Source organism: Elgaria multicarinata, chromosome 8 (genome assembly GCF_023053635.1).
Source record: "Elgaria multicarinata webbii isolate HBS135686 ecotype San Diego chromosome 8, rElgMul1.1.pri, whole genome shotgun sequence".
Classification (NCBI taxonomy): Eukaryota; Metazoa; Chordata; class Lepidosauria; order Squamata; family Anguidae; genus Elgaria; species Elgaria multicarinata.
Genome location: NC_086178.1, coordinates 51,771,752 through 51,797,475, shown reverse-complemented (window position 1 = coordinate 51,797,475; position 25,724 = coordinate 51,771,752). Strand labels below are relative to the sequence as shown.

General features: G+C 41.1%; 1 protein-coding gene across 2 annotated transcripts in view; it reads left to right on the top strand.

The window, feature by feature from the left end:
* Positions 1–25,724, top strand: part of VPS8 (VPS8 subunit of CORVET complex) — a 92,658-nt gene that overhangs the window by 26,920 nt on the left and 40,014 nt on the right. For both annotated transcript variants that reach the window (XM_063132353.1, XM_063132352.1), the window contains 15 exons: positions 1,679–1,725; positions 3,254–3,343; positions 3,766–3,812; positions 4,639–4,861; positions 6,742–6,831; positions 8,560–8,611; positions 9,469–9,511; positions 10,803–10,875; positions 13,304–13,423; positions 15,764–15,835; positions 18,514–18,633; positions 19,127–19,183; positions 20,346–20,428; positions 23,602–23,686; positions 24,004–24,102. In XM_063132353.1, the coding sequence (XP_062988423.1) occupies positions 1,679–1,725; positions 3,254–3,343; positions 3,766–3,812; positions 4,639–4,861; positions 6,742–6,831; positions 8,560–8,611; positions 9,469–9,511; positions 10,803–10,875; positions 13,304–13,423; positions 15,764–15,835; positions 18,514–18,633; positions 19,127–19,183; positions 20,346–20,428; positions 23,602–23,686; positions 24,004–24,102 (1,301 nt within the window). The remainder of the gene's footprint in view (positions 1–1,678; positions 1,726–3,253; positions 3,344–3,765; positions 3,813–4,638; positions 4,862–6,741; positions 6,832–8,559; positions 8,612–9,468; positions 9,512–10,802; positions 10,876–13,303; positions 13,424–15,763; positions 15,836–18,513; positions 18,634–19,126; positions 19,184–20,345; positions 20,429–23,601; positions 23,687–24,003; positions 24,103–25,724) is intronic.

The following is a 25,724-nucleotide window of genomic DNA, read 5'->3' as shown; positions in this document are numbered from 1 at the left end:
ACATTTAGATGGCTATGATTTGTGTGCATCAGAAGCACACAGATAACATTTCTCTTCCTTTCCCACTGCCTTTTCATGCTCTACAACTGCTTCTACATTCCTGACATATTAGAGCAAAAAAAACCCAGCACCAGTTCGCCAGCCCTGATTAAAAAAGCAGTCCTTTACAATGTGAAACTGCATATGCCCAAACTCACTTAAATCATAACATTATTGTTCCTGTAGTCACAAAGGACCTTTGTACACCTAAGGATTATCCCAGGAAAATGGAGGGATCGTCCCTGCCTGCTCCCGGGATCCCCTGTGTGTCATTTGGATGCACAGGGATGATCCTGGGAGGAAAAGGCAGGTGTAGAAACAGCCAAAGTGGAGTTTGCTTCTGCTGCCCTGATGCTAACACATTTATTTGGAATATGCACAGTTTTGTTGTAAAATATATATCTTAAAGTTAAATAATAAAATTAGCATCAGTAATCCTCAACATGCCTAGCTCGCTGCTCCTTGATTCTGATATGTTATTAAACTTAGAAGAAAGAGAGGATGCTGCATTGAGCAGCATAAGCCCCTGTGCGGGTCCAGTTGTAGATAGTGGAGCCTTATTCACCATGATTAAAGCCATAGTTTAAGGTGTCTTCTGAACATGGCCCAGCCTTCTGGCTTAACCACCATGGTTATAGGTGTCTTCTGAACAGGCCCTATATGTCACAAATTTAAACTAAGGACAAAAAAGATGACAACACAAATTGGCAAGGCAGTACTTTTATGCCTGCAGGATTTCGTAGTGGTACTCATAAGAGCTTCCTGCTGGTCCCATCTAGTCCATGTAATCTTAACATACTGCTCTGAGCAATGCTTTTGGGTAGCCTATATGTAGGAAGTGAAGGCAGACACGCAGACACACACACACACACACTTACACTTTCCTCTGTCGACTGGCTTTCAGAGGCATACTCCTTCTGAACATGGAGGTTCCAGTTAGTTATCATGGCTTGCAGCCGCTGATAGAGACATCCCATCCTCCATAAACTAGTCTAATCCCACTTTAACATTTTCTAAGTCAGTGGTCATAGCCATATCTTTTCAAAACTGCATAACACCACCATTTTTGTTGCTGTTTTTCTTAAAAGACATCGGATGGCAAAAAGAACTTGAAAGCCAGTGACTAGTCACAAATGACATGATGTGTGTGAACCCTGTGGAAATAAGCAGCAAATAATATAGATGTCACTGTGAACACACTCTTATCTACAATCGTAATGTTAAATTTGAAGTGAGAATCCTATGACACTCCACTTTAAAAACACTGGGATGATGTAAACTTTTAGAAAGATTGTTGCACCTGTTTCTGTGTGGGGAAATTTGTGGAAGGTCAGCCACGCTGTCCATTTAGAATGCGTTTTGTAGGTGCAAGGAATGACTGAATGGTTTGTTCACAGTTCAAAACAATTTATCATAAAAGTGCACCAGATGAATAAACTGCTGAATAGCAATAGCCAGCAGATGATCAAAGCAGTGGTTAATCATGCTAAACTGTGCCAAGCACAATGGTTAATTGTGCCAAGCAGGTGAACGCTAGAAAGGGAAAGAGAGCATGGCATTGTCATGAACATTGGTTATTGGGTGGATTAGAAATGAAATAAATAAATAAATATTCTGTTCTTATTTTATTTTTGAACAGGATTGTCTGGGGATGAACACAAACGGAAGGCTGTTGTTGCAGATAGAGTGAGTTTTTCTTAATCTCATCTTGTTTTCAGATGTTGGTTTGTGGGGGCAGGATGTTGCTTTTATCCTTCCAAAGAGAAATTGAGGTTTATATCTGTGGGATTGAATGTGTAAAGGCAAAAGATTAAGGGGCAAAGTTGCTGTCCATCCATTCATTTCTGATGCATGATGTCTTAGGCTGATTGTTAATAACTGATCATCATCTATATGGCTGCAACTTTACAAATGATAACATTGAAGGGCTATATTAACTAACAATAGGGTCAAACTATTCTTAATGTTTGCGAGATTAATGAGTAGGATCTCCTGAATTTTTAAAGATCAAAGCAGCTTTTTGGCAGAGTGAGGGTGACTGTGCTTTATGGAGGTTTCTGTTCTCCTCCCCTCCCATTCCCTCACCACACAGTGGCCATTTGTTCAACAGCGCTAAATATACTGCTTCTATATATGTAACATAGACAACATTATATTTGGGAGACTGCCCATGTGTATTTAGGAGTTGGATGTGAGGTAGCATTAGATTCCTATTTCAAAACTCCAGAATTACTACAAGATATTTTTTTTAAAATGAAGACAGTATATCTAGAGATGTTTGTGAAATATGACAGTGGTGTTGCCAGTATTTTTTTTTTTATGATAGAGGTGTGCACATACCACGCATGCAAATAATGTGGGAGGGGCAATGTGCTCTTTGTATTTACAGGAAAGTAGATCTGGGCAGGCTCTCCTGAGCTCCTCATGGGCTGGCTCTGAAACAATCTGCATTTTTTTCTCCAGTACCAGAAAAAAAATGAAATAATTTTCCAAACCAATCGGAGGGGGGTCTAGAAAATGACCAGTCTGATTGACCCCACATTCTCATCAGCCCTTTCCTTCAGCCAAGGTCAAGCTAGTCCACTGGAGGTTCTGCACAAGTTCTCCAAGGCTGACTTGGGCTGCAACTGCCTTTTGCAGGAGCATCCTTCACAGCTCTGAACTGCCATGGTGTGCAGTGGTCCTACTTGCCTACAAAGGTAGAAAGAGATTGCAGGGGCAAATTGCCAGGTGATGCCTCAAATTTGTCCCTATGGCCCCTTTCTAACTTTGTCCATAGGATCTGATGGAGCTGCATTGTTCCCTTTAGGTCCTGGGGTTCAGAGTTAGACGGGAGCTGTAGGTGCAAATATCCAGGTTGGGAAAGGGTCCCCCGTGGAACTGGTCTCCTAACTTGGTCTCATCTGGGAATCTTCCCCTGAAGCCCTTTTCTACTTGTGCATACACACAGACACATCTAATGGAAGAAAGCTGCTCCATTAGGTCCTATGGGGGGAAGCTAGAGGGGCAGCTAGTGAGAACCACATCTGCATTTATTGTCCAGAAAAGTTTTGAAGGAGCAGGTAAAATACAATAAATATTGAACCAGTGTTGAAAAAGTATTCTTTTCTGATAAGTCTTGTGCTTGATTTCATCTAGTCTCATGATCACAAGCATGTTCCTTGTGCATGATAGACATTCCCTAGTCGTGTTTGTTACCTTTTCTCCCTTGCAGATGGTTGAAATCCTTATCCATTATGCTGATCGGACTATGAAGAAATGTCCTGACCAGGGTAAAATCCAAGTCATGGAGCAGCACTTTCAGGTACAATTGGCTGCTTTATCTCCCCCCCCTCCCCATCCCAAGACAGCTATTTCTATTTACAGTTCAGAAAAAAAGCAGTAACAAATTATGAATTCTTTCAAAATAAATTAAAGTCTCTGTATCAAAATTTTCTTGTCCTACCTACGTTACTATCATGCCGCTCTTCAGCATCTTGTGATTTTGCTGGGGCTGATACAAGAGTTAATCCCCTCTTGTCAGAAAAAAAAAAGTGCAGGGGAAAGCCTTAGCAGTTTGTCTGTCTTGATGATAATTTGAAAGAGTTAGTACTTTCCTAATTCTGCAAGCTTTGTCTTCCAATGTAAGGCTCCTGCTTCCTTTTTTGATTCAAGCTATAGCAGTAACAACATATCCAGCAGTACTTGTGAACTGTTAGCAACATGTACTATTTCATCCTTCCACAGGACATGGTCCCCGTTATTGTTGATTACTGCCTTCTGCTTCAGCGGATGTAAGTGAGACCATGACAGCCTGCCTATTGAATTCAAGAGGTTTGCCATATATTGTAGTGGATTGGGTCCTGCCCCAGTGCAGACGCACCAAAAAAAGTTGTGGGAATTGATTCGGAGTCAGATGGGGAGGAGAGGGAAGAGATGGTTGAAGCATCAAGGAGATTAATGGTCACAGAGAAGAGGATGTCCAGGTACAAACAAATCAGTTGAACGTTACCCAGCCAGAGTCCTCTCCACCTGTGGGAATGCAGGATCTTAAGGAAAAGGAAGAATTAAGAATAAGAGATCCAAGGGTGAGACATCAGGCCAGGCAGGAGGAATAATGCCAGGTTGTCAGGCATTCCAGTTCGTGAGAGGTCCCTATAGAAAGACCTGCCTTAAGGCGGGGCTTAGTAAGCCACTCAGGCCAGAAAGGCCGTAGTTTTCATTGCAACTATCTGACATAGTACATGTTAAGTACAGTTACTTGTAGCCTATGCGGTCTTGTATTATGCAAAGCTGACTAGAGTCTATCACTTCGCTGCTGCTTGTGGATTCTGGTTGTATCCTCAGACCCTGTTGATTTGGCTGTAGTTTGCATAATAAAAGAAATTATCGAGCATTCTGACTTCCCTGTTTGACATAACTTACTGGCTATAGGGGAAATGAATCATAGTATGGCATTTGCAGATTGCTTATTTGCACAATGACAAATGACTGAACGGATGCCCCTTTAAGATTATTTCCTTGCTGGATAGGTTTAGAAATTCACTATATCGATCTCAAAACAAGTTAAGCATTTTCAGTTATAAATCTGTTAATCACTTGCCATCTTCTTTTTTCTAGGGATCTGTTGTTTAGCCAGATGTATGACAAGATGGGTGAAAATTCTGTAGCAAAGGGTGTCTTCCTGGAGTGTCTTGAACCCTACATTTTAAGTGATAAATTGCTGGGAATGACGGCTCAAATTATGAAAGATTTATTGCTTCACTTCCAAGATAAGAATTTAATGGCAAACATGGAAGCTTGCATTGTACATATGGATATCACCAGCCTAGATATACAGCAGGTGATAATAAGTATCCTGCATATTTTGATATTTTTGAAAACATCTCATTCTGATATTTGTGCTTCTCCTTACTTAATGGTTAACATGTGAAGTATTTAAAGTTATATGTTGCATTGTGCTGAATAGGCTCACCTGTGCTCCTCAGTACTTTAAAGCATTCTAGAACCAGAAAATGTCTCCTAGGCCTACAATTAACTGGATTAATTCCAATTCCGGGCTCAAGGTAAATTGTGGCCAGAACAAAAGGAGGCTATTGTCTTATTCACAGGAACTTTGAACTGTGTAGACTCTACACAGAATCTGTGTGTTAGATGAGCAGTTTACATCCAAATATTGGATGTAATGTTGGGATGAGGCCTCAGCATATACAGTACAACACATATAGGCCTGTTCTATGCAGTTTGGATGGCAATTGATTCAAGTTTACTTCAGATGAGATAAAAGTTTTAGAATCATAGAGTTGAAGGAGGCCTTGTTGGCTCTCTTGTCTAGCCCCTTGCTTAGTGCAGGGGACTGGGCAGGATCATTCTCAACAGATTTCTGTCTATCCTCTGTGTGATGACCTCCCGCAAGAGATAGCCCACCACCTCCCTAGGTTATTGGTTCTGTTACTGACTTGCTCATCAGACCACAGAATTGGCATTCAACCTATTCTTGAGGGGGGTTGTATTTTCCTTTAAAGAATCTAGGGTGGGGATGCTGTTGGATCTGGTGCTGTCATTGGATACTTAGATGGGATTGGTAACACAAGGTGCCTTCCACTACCCGAGGCACCTCCTAGATTGTGAACCTTCCTGGACAGAGAGAATCTGGCCATTGTGATCTGTGCTTTGCTAACGTCAAGACTGGATGACTGTAATGAGTTGTACATGACTGAGGGCTTCCTGGAAATATCAATTTGTTCAAAATACAGCTGCTAGATTGCTAACTGGGACTAGACCACATCTTTTCATTAATTAAACATCGTTCTTGGCTGCCAGTCCATTTTGAAGCATAATTCAAAGTGCTGGTTGTTACATTTTAAAGCCCTATATGGTAGTACCCAGGCCTACCTACTTCCACGTGAGCCTGCCCAAATGATTAGATTGTCTTTGGAGGCCTTTCTTCCCCTGACTTTTGACATCAAATGGCTGTTGACTAGAAAGAGGGCAATTTTTGTTCTAGCTTCCCATCTATGGAATACTTTCTCCAGGATGGCTTACCACACACTGAACCTAATGTCTCTTCCATAGCAGGTGAAGACTTTTTTATTTGCTCAGGCTATTCAGAAATGTAATTTAAGCTGATTTGGGACAGATAAAAGGAAGTACTTCTTCAAACAGTGCATAGTTAAACTATGGAATTCACTACCATAAGATGTAGTGATGACCATCAATTTGAATGGCTTTAAAAGGGGCTTGGATAAATTTCTGAAGGAGAAAGCTGTCAATGGCTACTAGTCCTGATGGATATGTGCAGTAGCCTATATACACCAGTTGCTGGGGAACATGGGCAGTAGGGTGCTATTGCAGCTATGTCCTGGTTATGGGTTTATGGGTTCCTGGTCAACAGTTGTTTTGCCACTGAGTGAACAGAGTGCTGGACTAGATGGATCCAGCATGGCTCTTCTTTTATTCTTATGTTCTTATAAGGACCAGCTTTTTTAAAAAACAACAACAACAACCTTGAATTCTTGGATCCTAATGAACTCTATAATCTGAAGACTATGTATGACCCACAAACTAAATATTACACCTCCTAGGACTAAGGAAACCAATTTCAGCTCTGTGTTATAAGTATTGCTGAATGAGTTCTTATTTGCAGGTAGAGTGCGCACTTGGAACCTACCTGTTCATACTTTTTAACAAATCTGCAAGTCTCAAACTTTCTTTTATTTCCAGGTTGTCCTTATGTGTTGGGAAAACCGTCTGTATGATGCCATGATCTATGTCTACAACAGTGGAATGAATGACTTTATTACACCAATGGAGGTAGGAAAGTTGGAGCCAAATACTGGGTAACTTGTACGCTCATCTTCAAATAAGTCCAAATAAATATCATTAATTAGTTAGATGTCACCTTGTAGAGCCTGAGTATTCCTTGAGGAGTTTTTACGTTGCTCCTTTTAATGGCAGGTTCTATTTGTTCTTAACTTTGTGTATATTTACCAAGATTCTCTGAGTGATGGAGCCAACCCCTCTGGAGTTGGTCTTATGGGAGCCAACTGCAAGAATTTTTAAGGTGAGGTACACCCTCATTAAATGCTGAGGTTCTCTGAGCTAATGAGCAATTTTCAATTACCTTCTCCTTGACAAAGATGGAACAGTCCCTATTTCAGACCAAATTAATAACTATTCTGCATTTGACAACAAGCAAATGCTTATAATCAGAAAAACAACCTATTTTGAAGGGAGATAGCCAATTTGGGCTGCTAATAAGATGTCTGAAAATAATCAACATTTTGTTCCAATAACAAACAACCACTTGTTTTTGTAACAGAACTGAAACAGATTTGCATATGAAAGTATTGAATTAGATGCTAGAACGCAAACTGCATTGTACTGTCATCACTGCTGCTGACGCTAACAGTGTTCTGTGATGAACAGATATATACAATAGTCTTCCGAAAAGAACTCAAGTGTCATTTCCCGCCAGCATTACATATTGAACCCTGCTTTTCTTGATTTCTGTCTCTTGTTACTTTCTGGGGAGAGATTTCAATCCATTAGGAGTCTCAGTCTCACACACCCATTCTCCCTGTTGAATCCCTTTTGCAGGGAGGAAGTAATGAGTCAGCTGGTCTGTACTATGTTTATCTGAACCCCTTGATCAACCCCTGCCCCCTTTTCAGGGGGAGATAGAGCACTTGTTTGTTTGTTATTTTCTCCCACAATTGTTGGTGGGCGGAAAGGTCCCCCGTGCACCCAAAACAAAAGCAGTGTATTGAGACTCCCTCCAGAAAGTAGCAAGTAAAGAGGCCCTTCTGGAGAAACTATAATTATGGCTGCATTCATTTGTTCTTTTTCATCTGTTGCAGTTCTTGTCTGGTGAATTATTTGAAACTGTGTGGGCACAGATGATATCATTGCAGGTTTTACTTCTGATGTTGAGACAGATTATGAGACTACTAGGATGCTGTTAATATGTAGTATGACCCAATTAAATTCTTCCTCTATGGTCAGCATGGCAGAGAAGTCAGTTTTTAACTTTGGTCTTGAAGAATTGTTTTGAGAGAAACCCATATAAAAGGAGTGACACATCCATAATGCCAGCTACTGACAGCATAAGTGCATTGATATTTTGTTAGAGACAAAATTGTATCCCAAAGGTATAGTAATACCATTGCTAATTTCATTATTTCCTCTCTGGGTAGAAATTCAGCAGCATGTCAGTTTATGTGATGATGTCACCTTAATTAGACACCTATTCCATTTCATATAGATTGGGGTGGACAACTTTGGGCAGTCTGGGCCAATTTCCCTCCCTCCCCATCATGGGCTGCACTTCCAACTGGTGTCCAGGGGGAAAGAACTGAGGGGAGATTTAGCCTGTTTTCAACTCTCATAATTCCCAGCCACACTGTGGCTTTTGATCCAATGCATTTGAAGGGCACCAGGCTGGAGAGGGCTGCTATATTTCCACTTAACAACTTAGAGCAAAAGAAATATCTGTTACCTTTTTTTGTTTGGTTTCTCCCTCTGCTTTCAATTTTATTCCAGAAATTGTTCAAGGTTATTGCTCATCCACTTAGTGCTGGGAAGTCTCTCTCAGGTACCTGATGTTTGAGAAGTACTTTTTATTTTAAAAAATTTCTGTTACAGTGACATTTGGAGTACTTTTAGAAGTTCATTTGATGTGTTATATCTATTAGCTTGTCAGATCTTAGGTTAGTGGGGTTTTCCTGCTAAGTATACTCTCAACCCATCACCTTGCTCTCACTGATAATTGGCTCGCTCCATCTGAGAGCTGCTAAACCAGTGATATCTTTGGAAATGGCTTTTATGTATAAACATGCATGAATTGAACATGTGGCTTGATATGTGAGGGTCCTACACAGCTTCTGTGCACTTGAGTGAGCTCTTTGAAGTGACTAGCTGCAAAACTTGCTGCCAGTCAGTGTAGACAGAGCTGAGCTAAATGGTCAATTGGTCTGACACAGTATAACGCACGTTCCTATGTTTATAGCTCAAATCCAAGGGGACCTATGTGTACTCCTAACCCATTCATGCAACTTTTAGCAGAGAATAGGATTGTATCCTCAAACCTGAATCACTCTGAGCAGATACAATGTCATCTATATTTTATTCAGTTCCTGCTTCTTACTAAATTTTAAAGTAGTAGTAATGGTATTTTGGCATTGTCACCCTCACATGGAATGTAGATATTTTTCATGACATTACTCAAGTACATAGCAATGAAATAGAGTAAGTTTGGCACAAACATCTGTCAATGTGTAAGGTTAAGGAGAAAATGGAATCACCAGTTTGGTGCACTGCTTTATTAATGCAACTAAGTCTGCATGCATGCATATATGAGAACTTTTGGTGAAGAAAGGCATGAACCATTAGTAAAATGACTGTTCATTGCTCCAGGTGATAACAAAAAGCATTTTCTTTGTATTTTCTTAGATGAGCAAGTCATTATGGGCAACAAGCTTCTTGTCTATATAAGGTATGATACTTCAAGAATTTATGACGTAGGCTGTTTATGGGAAGAGTCCTGAAGAAGGGTACCTGTCAGGGTCTTGAGAAGATAGGTACTAGCCATCTGGTCTTCCTAGAACTGTTCCAAGCCAGACTGTTTGAGCAAACTGCTCCTTCCTTCATGCCAAGCGACCTTTCCCCATCAAACTCCCCAGTTCTGTGCTCTACTGAAGGACTACATATTGTGTTGCATGTAATCTACAGAGTGGGATTTTTGGGGGGTAATATTTAGTTTTCTCATTGAAGCTAATTATACGTGTGAATGGATTGGGGGTAAATATTAATGCTGCTGCTAGAAAAAAAGCACTGTTTAAAGAATAGCAAACACTTTGTCTGAGTGCCTATCCTTATGTATCCAAAACAGCACCATTGATGCACACGAGGGAGGTATTGGCAGGCTTGGGGGGAAACCCGTTTTGCAGAAGTAAAACAAAACCTTAGGGGAAATCACTATAAGGGGGTAACCACCAACCTCCCCAAAATGTAACACAAGCGCTAACATAAATTATGTTGTACTAGTGTAAGGGACCTCTAGCGCAATGCCAAATAGCTTTAGCTGGTATGATACAGCTTTTTCCAGGGTATCCTGTACACTAGCTAATAATAATTGCCGTAGAGTACCCCACACTGCAGTATTTTGTTGCTGGCCCCTCTTGTATGTATGTATCTAGGCAAAGAAGTAGAGGGCATTTTCCAACTGTATTTAGACTGTAAGTACAGTATATCAACTGTTCTATATAGCACTGGCCTGGTTCACACATAACGCCAATTCATGGCATTTAAGCCATGAATTGATCAGGCAACGTGCTTGTTTGTTGCTGTGCAGCCCTGAACCCATAGTCAATGTGTGTAAATCAAATTGATGCCTGGGTTCACACATCATGTTAATCCACACTCAGTGGTTGAGTGTGGGTTTTTGTTGAACCACAAATTGTTTGTTGAACTGTGAGCGATCATGTTGTGTGAACCAAGGGTGGCTTGTTAACCATGCAGTATGGCTTATTTTTCTTGAATGAGCCAACTTGAAAGTGCATGGTTTTTTGTTGGCTTGTTCAAGGTGGTTAACAAGTCACACTACATGGTTAACAAGCACCCTGCAGAAAATGTCCTACGTTCAGACAACATGCTAACCCGTGGTTCAATGAACAACCCACTGTTTGACAACAACCCATATTCAGCCACTCATTGTGGGTTAGCCTGTTGTGTGAACAGCCCCTTTTATTTGTGTTTTAACTCTTATTATTTGTCTTTTCTTACAGTTGCTGTTTAGCAGGCCGAGCTTATCCACTGGGCAATATTCCTGAAGATTTGGTACCTTTGGTAAAAAACCAGGTGTGATAAAAATTATGCTGCAAAATTCACAAAGGAAAATTTCTGTGATTTTTTTTTTTAAATGGAAGTTGGTGTGTTTATTGAGAAATAAATATATTCTCAAACCCATCACTTTTGTATAGTAACCACCCACTCTGTCCATGGTTGCCACAGCAATATCCCAAGGTTTCTGAGCTCAACTTCAAGGACTCCTGGTCCATATTTCAAAGACTTGCCATACAGGAAACAAGAAGCTCTGCCAAAAAAAAAAGTCAATAATGCAGGAAGCAAAAAAGATCAGGAACAAGAGCAAATACAAAAAAAATATACAAAAAGGATACTTTCAGTGCCACACATCCTATTTGTGTCTTATTCTTTCTCAAAGATGATGCACAGATATTAAATCTATGAATGTTGGCAGATGACCACATCACAGATACTGATTTCTCTAAAGCATATAACAGTGTGAGAGGAATGATGAGTCTCTTGCTGTTAGCAGTTCCTTTGCAGATATCTGACAAGAAGTTGCTATTGTCTGGATAACGGTAACTTTTTGATTGTCTGCCTTTGAGATTGTGCCAGAGCTCTTTAGAATCTCTCTCTTCCCCCTCCCTCCTCATGCCCACACTGCCTTTTCATTGAGAAACAACAGTGAGCTGGGTGCTTTGCTATATCCATTTTCTCTTTCCCTTTTGCTATTAGACCCTAGAGGGTAAATTGGGTTTTTTTTGTACGTGCATCAAGGATTTATGTGCAATTTTACTTATATAGTCCTATCTATGTACACAGTGTTATCAATGACCACAACACTTTACAAAGTAATATAAGCAAAGGCAGATCTTTAAAAGATTTAATTCTAAATTTAGATATGAGGCATATGTGCAGAATCCAACAAAGGGAGAGGTAAATGAAACAAGGATAAGGAGATAAATTTGCACAGATGCAGTTCCATGTACTCAAGCTTTGTTTCAGTGGGGGAGGAGAGGTAATATACCCAATTTCCTTAACTACTTATTGTACATTTACAGGGCAATCCTATGTGTGTAACTGGGAAATAAGCCCTGCTATGTTCAAGGGCACTTATTACTTGATAAGTGTTCACAGGATCGCATCCCTGAGCATGAAATGATCTGTGGAATATCCACATACATGATTTCAAATACCATGTTCAATATCCGCATCAGAGCAATGTTTTGTGAGTAATATTTGGTAGTTTATGTGCTGTATGTAAAGACTGTTCTAAGCTCAATAGCATGAGAAACCATTTAGATGTAGGCCAGGTACACCAGAAGGGTCACCAAGCATCACTTCTGTTTCCTATAGCTGAAGCTCCTCAGAAGACTGTTGCCAAGCTATAACCCTTTGCAAAATATCTTAGACTTCACTCTACGGATTGATCACATAACCTACTTCCTGAATTGGCACTTTATCCCAAATATGTGCACAGTTGTATCTGCTTGCAACTCTGGCATAATGTCAAGTTCAAGCGATGTTTCGTTGATATACCTCCTGACTGCTGTTCAGCAGTCACAGGTATAGTCTATGTACAGAAGTCCCAGACTCCAGACTTTTTCCATGGCTTCCTGTTTTAAGCATAGTAATTGGAGTAACCGCATCCATTTCTTTCTCAAATTGTCCAGTGCAAATTACAGAGCAATGCGAAGTGGGTGGGGAGACAAAGCGGCAGATTCCCCACCACATCCAGAGGCCTGTCAGCTTGTGCATCCAAGGCCACACCTGCCCCATCTTTGGAATGGCTCTATTTGTGGGCCTACCTCTGGCAGAAGGTTTATGCTTGCAGAGCTTTCTGCAGGTGCAGTTGGGCGCTCCGGGGTATGCTCTCCCCACACGAGCGCCTTTCCTCAGATGAATATTTATATACCGCTTCATATCTAAAATAGATCATATTTTAGGAATAAAACAGTAAAAGGAAAGAAGCTTAAAAGCAGCAAATTAAAATTGTTCAATTTAAAACAAAGGAACAATAAAAATAGTCAGTTGAGGAATGCTTCCTGGAAAAGTGTTGTTTTCAGGAGGCGCTGGAAGCAGCGTAGTGTTGGTGCCTGCCTGACCCCCAGGGGTAGGGAGGGCCATCACACCACACTAATCGCTCTTCTCCTGGTGGACTCCAATTGGGCCAAAGGTCCATGTGGAACCACCAGGAGCATGACCTCGGTGACCAAGCAGGTTTGTAAGGGAGAAGGTGCGCTCTCAGGCACCCTGGTCTTAAGTTGTTTAGGCCTTTGTGCACTAGCACCAAAACCTTAAACCTGGCCCAGCATTTAAATTTCCAGATAATATGTGTGTTCAAAGTTCATGAGAGATAGAGACAGAAGATTTTTGGGCTATTGGACCCTAAATACACCTAGGTTACATTATGCTCATAGTCCCCTCCTTCCCCCATCCCCCCAGCCTGGCATGAGTGGTGTTTGCTAATTATTCCTTGCAGGTCTTCGAATTTCTCGTCCGTTTGCACTCAGCTGAGGCACCAACAGAAGAAGAAGTTTACCCCTATATACGTACACTGCTGCACTTTGATACACGAGAGTTCCTTAATGTTCTTGCACTGGTAAGTGGCAACACAGTTCCCCAAAAGTTATTAGGAAAAATACCCCATCGATTCCTGCATTGGATTAAAGCAGCCCACCCCAACCTAGCACCCTCCAGGTGTGTTGTACCACAACTCCCATAATTCCCAGCCAGCATGCTGGGTGGGAGGCAGATTTAGCCATGTGCAACTAAATCTGCCCCTAGGGCAAATTCCAGCAACTGAGAGGGTGACTATCAGACTTTTTGGATGTAAATCAGTTTACTTGCATTTAATATATTTTAATGTCTATTTTATTAGAAATATTCTTTAAAATAATGACACATTGCACATTTCATTTTGCTGTAGATAACACAAACTGCCAGGCTAAATTATATTGGTGACGACTTTGTCCATTATTATGGATTCCTTTATTTCTTACTGAGAAAATATATAAATTGTTACATAGCGACAGTACACTTGCTCAGCTTGTAGCTTAGTATGTGAAGAGCTGCATATTATTATTTTTTAAGACCATGCAGTTGCTATTTCTGGAAGCCAGAGGCTGCCGTGACATTAGATTCAGGAACAAAAAGCCAGAAGACACTCTCCTGTTCTTTCTATTGACCCTTTTGCTATCCAAGCAGAACAGAAGATGCATGTGTGTGTGAGGCTTCGAGATTAGAAGGCTGCAAGAGTTGATTAGGCTTGTTGGGTGGGGGGTGAGGTGGAGAGACAGAAAGATGACATTATGGTTTTGCAGTCTTTCAGGTTTTCATGAATGCTCATCTCCTATTTCGCTATCACAAAGAGTAAAGGTAGCAATATTGGCCATAAGGAAATGCTCCAAATCCATAATCTCTTTACATTGGAGCTGTTCACAGGACATGACAGTGCACTAAATAACCCTGTGGCGTAGGTGGGGTGTGTGCAGTTGCCATTATAAATATGCAGCCCCTGCTCTGGAGTTGTCATGTCATGTGTACCCAGTGAGCATGGGTTACGTGAGGGTTACCCACAGGTGCCTCAGTTCATCCAAACCCAGTCATTGAGAACTAAATTCTTCCATTCCTCTTGACCCTGACTCCGTTGCCTTACCGCTGCTCTGTTTTCATTCACGTATTATAATAATAATATTTGGGAGGCTTGCCTACGTAGAAAGGATACTGAGGGCATCATCGAATGGGGGGGATTTTCATGTTTCCCTACCGTTGCTATGGCCTCCTGCTGCTCTCCCCCATTAGCAATGATCTCTTTGCACGGGGAGAGAGAGAGGAAGCAGCAACAACCACGTGGCCATTCAGTGGGCATTTTTATTGCGCTGCTTTTCCTGCACACAGCAGGAAATGGCGGCAAGTTTTGTTTTAAAAAAATAAATCAGATTTTCTGGGTCTTTTTTTGTGACGGAAAGGTGAGCGGAAGGAGTGGGAGGCGTACAGGAGGTGGATGCCGTCATCTAAAGGACACGTGAAAAACCAGGAGTGTGCAGTAACGAGCGTGTGATAAAAGACTTGTCTGATGATGCTCTGCTTCTTCCAAAGCTCCACTATCCCCCAGGGGAACGTCCAGGTGGGGTGGGTGTGCCATGGGCTGAATGAAATTTGGCTGTGGATTCCCCGCTTCTGGTTTATACCCTGACACCCAGCTCTATCTATGTACTCCATAATTGTCTGCCTTCACCCAGTCCAACATCTTCAACTGCCTGCCTATTACTGTCAGCTTCTCCATTTCACACCACTCTCTGATACTGCACATAGTTGAAATCAATGTGTTATTAACTTATAGCACTGAAATAAAATTCCAGTTAGTTGTGTTATGAACCCAAGCACTGCTTAGTTCTAGAAAGCAAATGATAATGTCATCAGGGAATGTTTGTCTACTTCATCTAGTTTGTATAGGTTGTTGCTGAATGTCTTTGCAACAACTTTTACAAGCAGATGAAGAAATAAACCTGGTAGATATGATTTTTTTTACCCACATGCAGCCCTTTCTCTTCTGCCTTATTCCTCCCTTTGCATGTGGGGTAACAAGCCAGGAGGTTGCAATTAAGCTTAGTTTCCTGTTACGTCTGATCTGGCAACTGTGGTTGATGCTTTCTGAATGTGTTTTCATGTTGACTTATGACTTGTGGTTAACTGCAGCTTGAGTTGTTTCTAAGAAGAGGAGTGAACTGGTACTGGGGGCAAAGGGGCTGCATGAAGCCCCTGCATATCCTAGCCTAAGCCAGGATGTCACAGTCTGAATGTTGGTACCATGACACAATGTAGGAAGTGTGTAAGAAGAGCCGATGCTGACTTAATTTTTTAAAAATGTTTCCTATGCTGTGAGAATAAACATATGATGTGTTCTTTTATTTCTTCCCAATGCCATTCTCTAACAAAGACATTTGAAGACTTTAAGAATGACAAGCAAGCTGTGGAGTACCAACAGAGAATTGTGGATATCCTACTGAAGGTAGCTTTCCCTTTGTTTTAGTAGTGGCCACGTTGAAAGATAGGCCTCAGCTAGACCTACCGGGTCTAGCGTGACAGAGGGGTGAGGATCTCATGATATTTTTATCGCGAGATCTCCCCCTCTGTTTACATGTGGCGTGCGACGACCTCGGAGGGAGAGGATGTCGCACTTGCAGCCGCCATTTTGTATTTTTTTTGTTAAAGGAGAAGAGCGCACGAACGTTCGTGCGCAAAAGGTAAGGGTTTTTTTAATTTTAAATATTTTCCCCGGTCGTGTGGACGCACAGGGACAATCCCGGGGATCACCCCGGGATATTGCCCCACCTAGCTGTGGCCATAGATTATTGCTGTACTGTATGTATTCCTTTTAGTTCTGTCACTGGCTCAGAGTACTTCTTTTGGGAAGTTGGTAAATGTGTCCCTGGTGGAGCTTGCTTATTGAGAAGAAGTATTTAGGGCTTCTTGCTTGACCATCTTCATTTGGGAGGTATGGTGAGATACTTGGATGAGAAAGCTGGCCTTTTCTTTTCTCACTCAAAGAAATTATTAAATTCCTCTTTTTTCTGTTACATTTCTCTCGAATGTCCTACTTGGATTTGTCTTTGTTTCTTTCTTTCCTGTTCCCAAGTTAATTATTTTATTCTTTTAGCTTTGCTCTTTTCATTCTCTCCCAACTAGCCCAGTTTCCATTTTTCCGCCCCTCCTTTCTTTCCCCCATCTTCTTTAGATTGTGAGCAGAGTCCCCTTTTTATTTCTGCACAGTAGTTTATGCATATTAGGTGCTTTTATAAATAATAAATTATGGGCATTTTGCACAATATGTGCAATTAACATTTAGAACTTGCTTCCTTCATTCATGGAGTAGCAGTAAAACATGAATGCTCCCTTGCCAGAGATTAGTTCCTTAAAAGATAGGCTAGGAAGACATTTGTTGTCTCTTTGCCATTTCTTCAGTCCTTACACTTTAATACAAACCTTTAAATCTGCCTGCACATGGTAGACTAGCTGAAGGTTTAATATTGTGTCTTCTGCTATCTGTGTTCTGGGGATTACCACTTTTTTCTATTGCTGTACAATGTGTTATGAGAATCTTTTTAATGAAAAATCAACTACATTTCAGTTAGTAGACCTTTTTACTACAGGATTTTGACTATTCTGTACTGTGCTAACCCTATTAACTGAGGACACTTAAGGTTTACTAGACAGGTGTGTCTGAGCTGTATGCTTTTTTGTCAAGCATAGTTTCAAGTTGTCAGGTTATGTAAGCCTTGGTGTAGCTCAAGAGTCACGGAAAGTCTTGCTGACAGATGAGATGTTGGTCTAAATGTTCTGGATGGGAGAAAGGCAGTCCTTTGCATAAATTGTTTGAGGGGCCAGAAACAGTTTTTATATTTGAGAAGGGACAAAAAGAGCCAGGAGCGATCTAAGGGAGCTGGACAGAGGAAATAATTCATCCGGGAATAGAGGGCAGCAGTCAGTTGTATCATTCCATTAGTGCAAATGATGTTGCACAAGCAGAAACTAGGTTTTGAACTATGCACAAGAGGAGAATCCAGCTAAAGTTATGTTTGCAGAAACATGGTTGCGCAACTGGCCATTCTTGCCCCGGTGTGCTTGTAACCATGTAGAAAGCAAGTTGTCCATAACATTCACCTTTATGGTGATGAGAATTTTATAACACACTCATATCCTAGCAGGAGAGAGGTAAAATTCTATTTCCATATAGCTAGATGTGATCAATGTTCGTCTTCCCACATGATTATGTGCACACTATTATTAAGTTCCCACTTGGAATCCCAGATTTACCAAACACAGCTGAAAGATTTATTATGGCTTCATGGAATACTTTATTTAAAACACTATAATAATTCTGTATGCATAATAGCAATGCTTTAAAAAGTGCAAAATGTGGAGAATATGGTATCCTCTGGAATAAATGGGAACATTAGCAATTATGTATGTGTAAAGGAGCAAATTTTAATGTCGCAATTGTTTAAAACCTGTCATCAATAACTCGAGGAAATCTTGTCCTTCAAAAGATAACATTTCTGGTTGCTCCTTGGTGAGAGAAAATGGGATTTTTCCTACTGGTTCAGCTCCATCTACTCCCTGCCTTTTGCCACTGTTCAGTTATTTATGGTGGGCTGCTGAGTTTTTCATAGACTGCTCAAGCAATGCCTCGTGTTATTCCACTGATAAGTTCAGAACAATGTCAGTGCCTTCTGCAAGGCAGTGTAATATGACTTCTTTTCAATGATACGGCTATATCTGCTTCCAGTGATAAGGTTTCAGAGCTGATGTTCATATCCACTCTGTGACGAGTTGGATTTAAGTTATGGCAAATATAATGATATATTACTCGCCTACACAGCGCAAGCAGTGCAGTGGCAAGTGAAGTCATATGTGCTTTGCTTGAAAAAAATAATATGTGCTCACCTCAAGCTTATGTAAATTAAAAATTCCATTTTAGTTATTTGGCTTGTCTGGAGATACATATTTTACAGGTATATATTCTGGGAATCCTTATACAGCTATCTTGATCACATGATATGCATCTAATTTCAGTCTGCTACTGGTAGATGCTGTGTGTTTGGCTTCTTGCTATCTGTTGTTTGTTCTTCCTTATCTGTGCGAAGCTCTAACATGTTCCAACCTAATTGAGCTGCTTCAATCCTCTAGGTTATGGTGGAGAACTCTGATTTTACCCCTTCGCAAGTTGGATGTCTCTTTACATTCCTTGCCCGGCAGCTTGCTAAGCCCAACAACACATTGTTTGTGAACAGGACACTATTTGACCAGGTAAAATGGGGAAGTTCAAATGAGGGGGAAGATCTGTCGCTGGTTTTGTTTCTGAAGTGCCTAAAATTTTATCACTGGCTGTTCTTATTAAATGACAGAACTATGTATAGTGTCTTCGTCCGGTGCGCAACTCCTATCTATGTTGTGCTGGGAAGATTGGGGTAAAGTCTGGGAAATCTGTTGGCAGTTGTTTTATAAAAAGTATGTCAAGAACCAAGAGACACATAGGAGGATTTCCAGAACAGAAAAGTGAAACTTGAGACTTACATGGTTGTCATATAGCTCTCTCTTTGCTGAATTTCACTTCACAAGATTAATTCTAAGTGTTCTGGAGATTGGACAGCTTTTCCAAAGTGCTCATAGTAGAGCCAATGTACCTTTCATCTAGAGTATTTCTGCACACATAAATGGCGGATAAGTTGTAGTTCTTAGTTGAGGTGGTGTACTTTGGGAATGGAACAAAAATATATATGAGTGTTCCCTTTCTGTCCAGGTCCTTGAATTTCTATGCAGTCCTGATGATGATTCACGCCACTCTGAGCGACAGCAGGTATGAATCCTTACAGGAATAATTCATGCTGTGAGAGTGATGCATGGTTAAGGAAGGAAGGTCATTGCTAAGAATGACCAGACTGTAGAGCAGGGATGCTAAAACTGGCACTCCACACTGAGAAGTCAGCAGCAGCGGGAAAGCAACCGACAGCCTGTATATTTTGTTAATGTGAACTAACCAAATGTATACAATTATTGACTGAATAGTATTTGAATATTTTTTCATAGCAGTGCAGAAAACACAAATGTGCAGTGTGATCAAATGCCTCCCAAAATAATGGCCATGCCACACCCAAAATGAATGGCCAGGCCTGTTGTGGCTCATGCCACTAATAACGGTGGAGTTTATTTCAGAGAAAGAGTGTGCGTGTGATGTGTGAGGATGCCATCTCTATATTCACTCCATTGGCTTGGTGAACTCTGTTTCTGTATGGTAAGGGGGGAAATGTGGGCATGGATGGAAATAGGGAAGTCAGTTCTTGCCTGTTATCTCTTCAGTTTTGGTTTTGGTCATCCAGTGGCAGTTCAGGAAGAAGGGGTGAAGGTACAAAATTGTGAGAGTAGCAGCAGGACTGAGGCATGGAAAGGAGGTTGTGGCAGGCTGTGGATGAGCAGAGGGGCTGGAAGACAGGCAGGATGCATGCAAACATGAAGGTGGCAAAGAATGATAAGGAGCAAGTAAACTGCATATGATTTGGGTCAGGCTTGGGAAGAACAAAAATGTTTAAGCCAATCCTCCAAAATATGTTCTCACCAAAATTACATTATTGCTTCCTTTTTCTAAATAATATTAGCCCTGGTCAGGATGTGTATCTAAGAATCAAAACATGATGATGTAGCTGTTGTTAAGTTGTGCTAATTCAGACTCCAGGTCGAGAAATTACATGTTTAAAAATTAGCCCATAAGGAAACTCCCTACGTATACAAATCTAGCATGCCAGGGAGAAGCTTTATAGCAGGGATGAAAAAAATGCCCCAATTAGAAGGGGAAAACACACATACTACAATGGTAGAGCAAAGCTTGGAGGCACTACGTTTAGCTCTTAGTGTCTGAAATGCTCAAGCATTGACAATTTGCGGCTGTACAGGACAAGCATGTTGGGAGCTCTGGTTGCCTGGTCCCTAACATCATACATACACTAATTATTTCATGCTGATAGGTTCTTCTAGAATTGCTCCAAGCTGGAGGCATAGTACAATTTGAAGAGAACAGGCTCATTCAAATGGCAGAAAAAGCTGAATTGTAAGTTTTCCCCCTTGCACTTTGTCTCCTTTTACCATTTCCTATCTCTTACTTCCTTTTACACTTTCAGCTGCTCCTCAAGTCACATCCTTTATCCTGTCACCATGACATTCTTACATGGAAAATCAGCTTAATCTGGTTTCATGTGGGGTAGATCCTATCAGATTTTGCATTGGGACTTCGATCAAGAGAAGCTTGGATCTCTGCCCTCCCAAAGGGTGTGTCAGCATCCTTTATTACCCCATTGTGTGTGAGGATGCCACCATCAACCTGGTATTGCTCCTGCCATCATTTCATTATTTTGAGTGTTTTTCTAGCTCTGCACAGATGATCTCGATAGGGTGCCTAATGAGGATGGGGCCTATTACTCCTGTAATTTCATCCAAGCTGGCTAAGGCTGAAAGCCCCAGGCTGCCATTATCTACAGGAGATGGATGGAACTAGGGAAAGCACACGGGGTGGTTGCTTGGCAACTGCTTTCAGCAGTGAGCCCTTACCATTGTGTTCATCCTCAGCTAGAACAACCCTTATCATTGCAGCTAGACCTGGGTCTCTTTTACACACTGCATTTTTAACAGTCTAGCCACGTGACAAAGTTTCTGGTGTCTATACTGTGGCCTACATCCTAAAAAAGAAAACCTGTTAAGATGACCTGCTACTGCTAAAACTTTCAGGAACATACAGTGTTCCAGATCAATCTGATCTTAGTCTGCTAGCCTTAGAATTGCTATAGAGATTAGAATAATTCTATTACACCAGTAATTTTCTTCTTCTTCTGTCTTATCTTCCCACAAGTGCACTTTCACAGGAGTAATCACTTAGGCCAAGCCTGAAAAGTGTCTTAGGCTACAATTCTGTACACATTTACCTGGAAGTAAACAAGCTCTGTGGGGCTTCTTTCTGAATAGATATGCATAGGATTGCACTGTTATCTGCTAGCAAGTGCTATTTTGTTAAATATAAGTAAATAATAAATGTAAATCATGGGGAAGGACTCCTTTAAAGCCTGGAACGTCCCTGTTTGTCCTAACCAAAATTATGAACTTGCCTTGATAATCTGGGCATAAGGTTCTATTTATTTATTTATTTATTTATTTATTTATTACATTTATATACCACCCCACAGCCGAAGCTCTCTGGGCGGTTTACAACAATTAAAAATAGTAAACATTAAAAGTATACAAAAATTAAAAAAACATAAAAACAGTATAAAACAACAATCCATTAAAAACAAACTTAACGTTGTTAAATGCTGTTAAAATGCCTGGGAGAAGAGAAAAGTCTTGACCTGGTGCCGAAAAGATAACAACGTTGGTGCCAGGCGAGCCTCATCGGGAAGATCATTCCACAGTCGGGGGGCAACCACTGAGAAGGCCCTCTCCCTTGTTGCCATCCTCCGAGCTTCCCTCGGAGTAGGCACTCGGAGGAGGACCTTAGACGTTGAGCGCAGTGTACGGGTAGGTTCATGTCGGGAGAGGCGTTCCATCAGGTATTGCGGTCCCAAGCAATGTAGGTCTTTATAGGTTAAGACCAGCACCTTGAATTGGGCTTGGAAACATATCGGTGTTATATGCTCAAACCTCCCTGTTCCAGCTATCAATCTGGCCGCCGCATTTTGCACAAGCTGCAGCTTCCGGACTGTCTTCAAAGGCTGCCCCATGTAGAGAGCATTGCAGTAATCTAATTTGGAAGTTACCAGAGTATGGACAACTGAAGCTAGGTTATCCCTGTCCAGATAGGGGCGTAGCTGGGCCACCAGCCGGAGTTGGTAGAAAGCACTCCGTGCCACCGAGGCCACCTGAGCCTCAAGTGACAAAGATGGTTCTAGGAGAACCCCCAAGCTATGAACCTGCTCCTTCAGGGGGAGTGCAACCCCATCCAGAACCGGTTGAACGCCCCCCAGCCAATCAGAGGAACCACCCACCAGCAGGAACCTTGTCATAAAGCAATCTAAGTAGTTTCTTTTATGAAATATGAACACAATATATTACATAAGAGATTAATATAGAGATTGCAGGAAAATTGTATAACTATCAAACAAAGGCTATCTAACTTGTCCCAATACATTTCTACTGGGCCTGGATGCCCTGCCAAGTGGGGCTAGAAAGCATGATGCATGTTCTTTGTTCAAGATGTCTCTGGCTCTAGGATGTTACAGACTGCATGATTTCTAGGCCATCTATACCATGAAGCGGTTCCAGCATGCCCACATGTCTTCCAGTCAGACATCCTATTAATGGAGCTCCTAAACCTGGTTCTGTCTTTTCTTCTTTAAATCTAACCCCTGCCCTTCACCCGCCTGACTGTGGTATAGATCTAACCCCCTTTTAAAACCATCCAAATTGGTGGACTTCACTACATCTTGTGGGAGCTAATTCCATAGTTTTAACTATGTACTGTGTGAATAAATACTTCTTTTATCTGTCCTGAATCTCCCACCAGTCAGTTTAATGGGATGACCCAGGATCTTGTATTATGAGAGAGAGAGAGAGAGATGTCTCCCTATTTACATTCTCCACACCATGCATAATTTTGTACACCTCTATTATGTCTCCCGGTAGCCTCCTTTCTTCCAAGCTAAGCAATCCCAGCTGTTGTAGTCTTCCCTCATAGGGGAGTTGCTCCTGCCCCTTGATCATTTTAGTTGCCCTTTTCTGCACTAAACTGCAACTTTTTCAGGTTGCAAAGGTCATTAACGCTTTAACTTGTGGAAAAAACAATAGAATACAATTTACTTCTAGAAGACTTGATTAGGAAAAGGATGACCAACAAATCTTTATGGGAAACAAGCAAGATCAGATAAAAAAAATCTACTGCACTCTCTCTCTCTCTCTCTTCTCCCCACCTCACCAAGAAGTCACTGGTTTGGCAAGCTTTGCTAACTCCCAAAATAAAGTTTTGACTTTTTAAAATGACAACCAGTCATATTAAGCAAATCTGAGTTGGCATAGCTCAGGTTCATCACAAAATGCATATTTGTGTACTTAGAATGTGCACTAAAGAATGTATGTTGTGTATCTACCTCTAAAGTATTAAGATAGGAAAAGAAGGACACGGTGTTGACAAATCTGGCTTTGTTATGCCTGAAAACTATATGGCGCTCTAAAGAATACATTAAAATTAATACATTATTTTAAAATTAATTTTGTTTTTATTTATTTATTTTATTTCAGCTACCAAATTTGTGAGTTTATGTATGAACGGGAACATTGCTATGATAAGATAATTGATTGCTACTTGCGTGATCCATTGAGAAAGGTAAGGCTGAGAGGATCTAAAAGCAATTATGGAGAGAATCCAGATGGAATCTCCTTTCCTTTCAGTTTTCATCTTGGCTTTCAACAGATATGGGCTCGTATACTTGTACGTGTGTTGGGGACGGTGGCGGGGGGACCTTGATTTTCAAGGAGAGGCTTCGATGTGAGAGTTGCTCCTAAAGTGCTTCATGACACATCCTCTATGTCATTTTGCTTAATTGACATGAAGGGAATAATATGGGGATCCTTAGGTTTCCCATCACACACTGCCAAAGTGGTGTGTGATGCTTTTCACCCTTCCCATTTATTACCTTAAAGGAAGAAGTTTTCACCTACATCCACAATATCCTCTCCATTCCTGGCTATAGCACCGAAGAAAAGTGGTCCGTGTGGCAAAAAGCTATGAAACACATTGAGGTATGACTTGGATTAATGGATTATACATCTAAATTTAATTTATCTGCAGCTATCTTGGCATGCAGGTTGGACTGTATGCCCTTTCTGCATTATTTATTTTATTTTTAAATCACCTGAAGGCACTTAGATGATGTGCAAGTTTTAAATAAATCCTGAAACAATAAAATGATAAAATACAATAAAATAGCTGTAAAGAATAACAGTCCAAGATCGTAACCTAACCCATAGTGGAACAGAATACATAGATATTTTGATTTGATAACTGTAGATTGGAGACAAGACAGTAATTGACAGTAGATCTGAAGCAGTCACCTTATCCTCCTTTTTAAGACTGGCATTGATATACTTCCGCTGGATAGTATTGATCTGCTGTAGGAGTCCAATGGAGCCCATAAAATCATAGCTAGAAATAAAGTTAATGATTAAATTCAAACTGACTCCAGTTTAACATTTAATTTTTTTCTTAGAGCAGGGGTGGGTACCATATGGGTGTCAGCGGGCTACATTGCCCCCCCCCCGAATCCACTTGGGGCTGCATACACACCCTCTAGTGTTGCTGAGTTTGTTACTGCTGTGGCAGCAAAAAGCATCACAATTTTGCAGGGAAAGAAGACATGTGGAGATTCCGTTCCTTGTTTCCATGCAGAATCATGCTTCTGGGAGGCTTTATCCCTGGCTTGGCTAGCATTATGTCTGAACTGGAAATTCTGGCTTGTCTCTCCCTTGGCAAGCCAGAGTTGTATCTGAGGGTTCACACGTAATGTTAAGCAAGCCAAGGACACTCTGTCCCTGGCTTGTTTAGCCACTGTCACTGGCAGGATGAACCAAGTGGGAGTGATCAAGCTGCATGCACTAGTAATGCTGGCCCACTCACGATAACCCAGGTTTTTTTTAAAAAAACAACTTGATGGCTTTTGCATGCAAACCAGGACACTATGTAGGCAGATGATGATCAGTCTCTTGGATTCTTCATGCAGAAGAGCTTAATGGCCTTGGTAGTCAGCCATTTCCCAGATCAGCAAGAACATTGGTAGCATAATTGTCATGATAAATTCAAAAAATCCATAGTCTCTTCTCATCCTAGAGCCCTACACTAATGTTCATCATTTGAAGGCATAAGAAAAATATGGGTATCTATGCTTTCAGAAGGTAGTTGTCAAGCCTTAGCAATTTTGGACACCAACAACTGAATTGCCATTTTCCAGATTAGTACTACGAGTAGGGAAACGAGTACTACGACTGGGCCTGTGCTATCAAATCTGTGCTAACAAGACTATCAAAAATTGCCCAATATGAAATGTGCACGCTCCTTGCGTGAAAACAATTGTATAAGACAGACTAAAAAGTCATTCCAAATTTGTTCCTATCACCTCAGGGATAGTGTGCACCATCAGGCTGGTGGCAGACTTTCCATTTTAGGACTCTGTCCGGGCTCATTCCATTAGATCAATGACTATGTCAGTGGCATTGTGCTGGGTGACTACCTGGGCAAGGCTATCCACTTTCATCAGTTTAGATGTTCAGGATAGAGCTGACCTCTCCTTTGGACATACAGTTTTGATGTCTGTTTTACAATGGGACACTGCCCCACCTCCAGTAAACCAGCTTCCTATTCACCCATA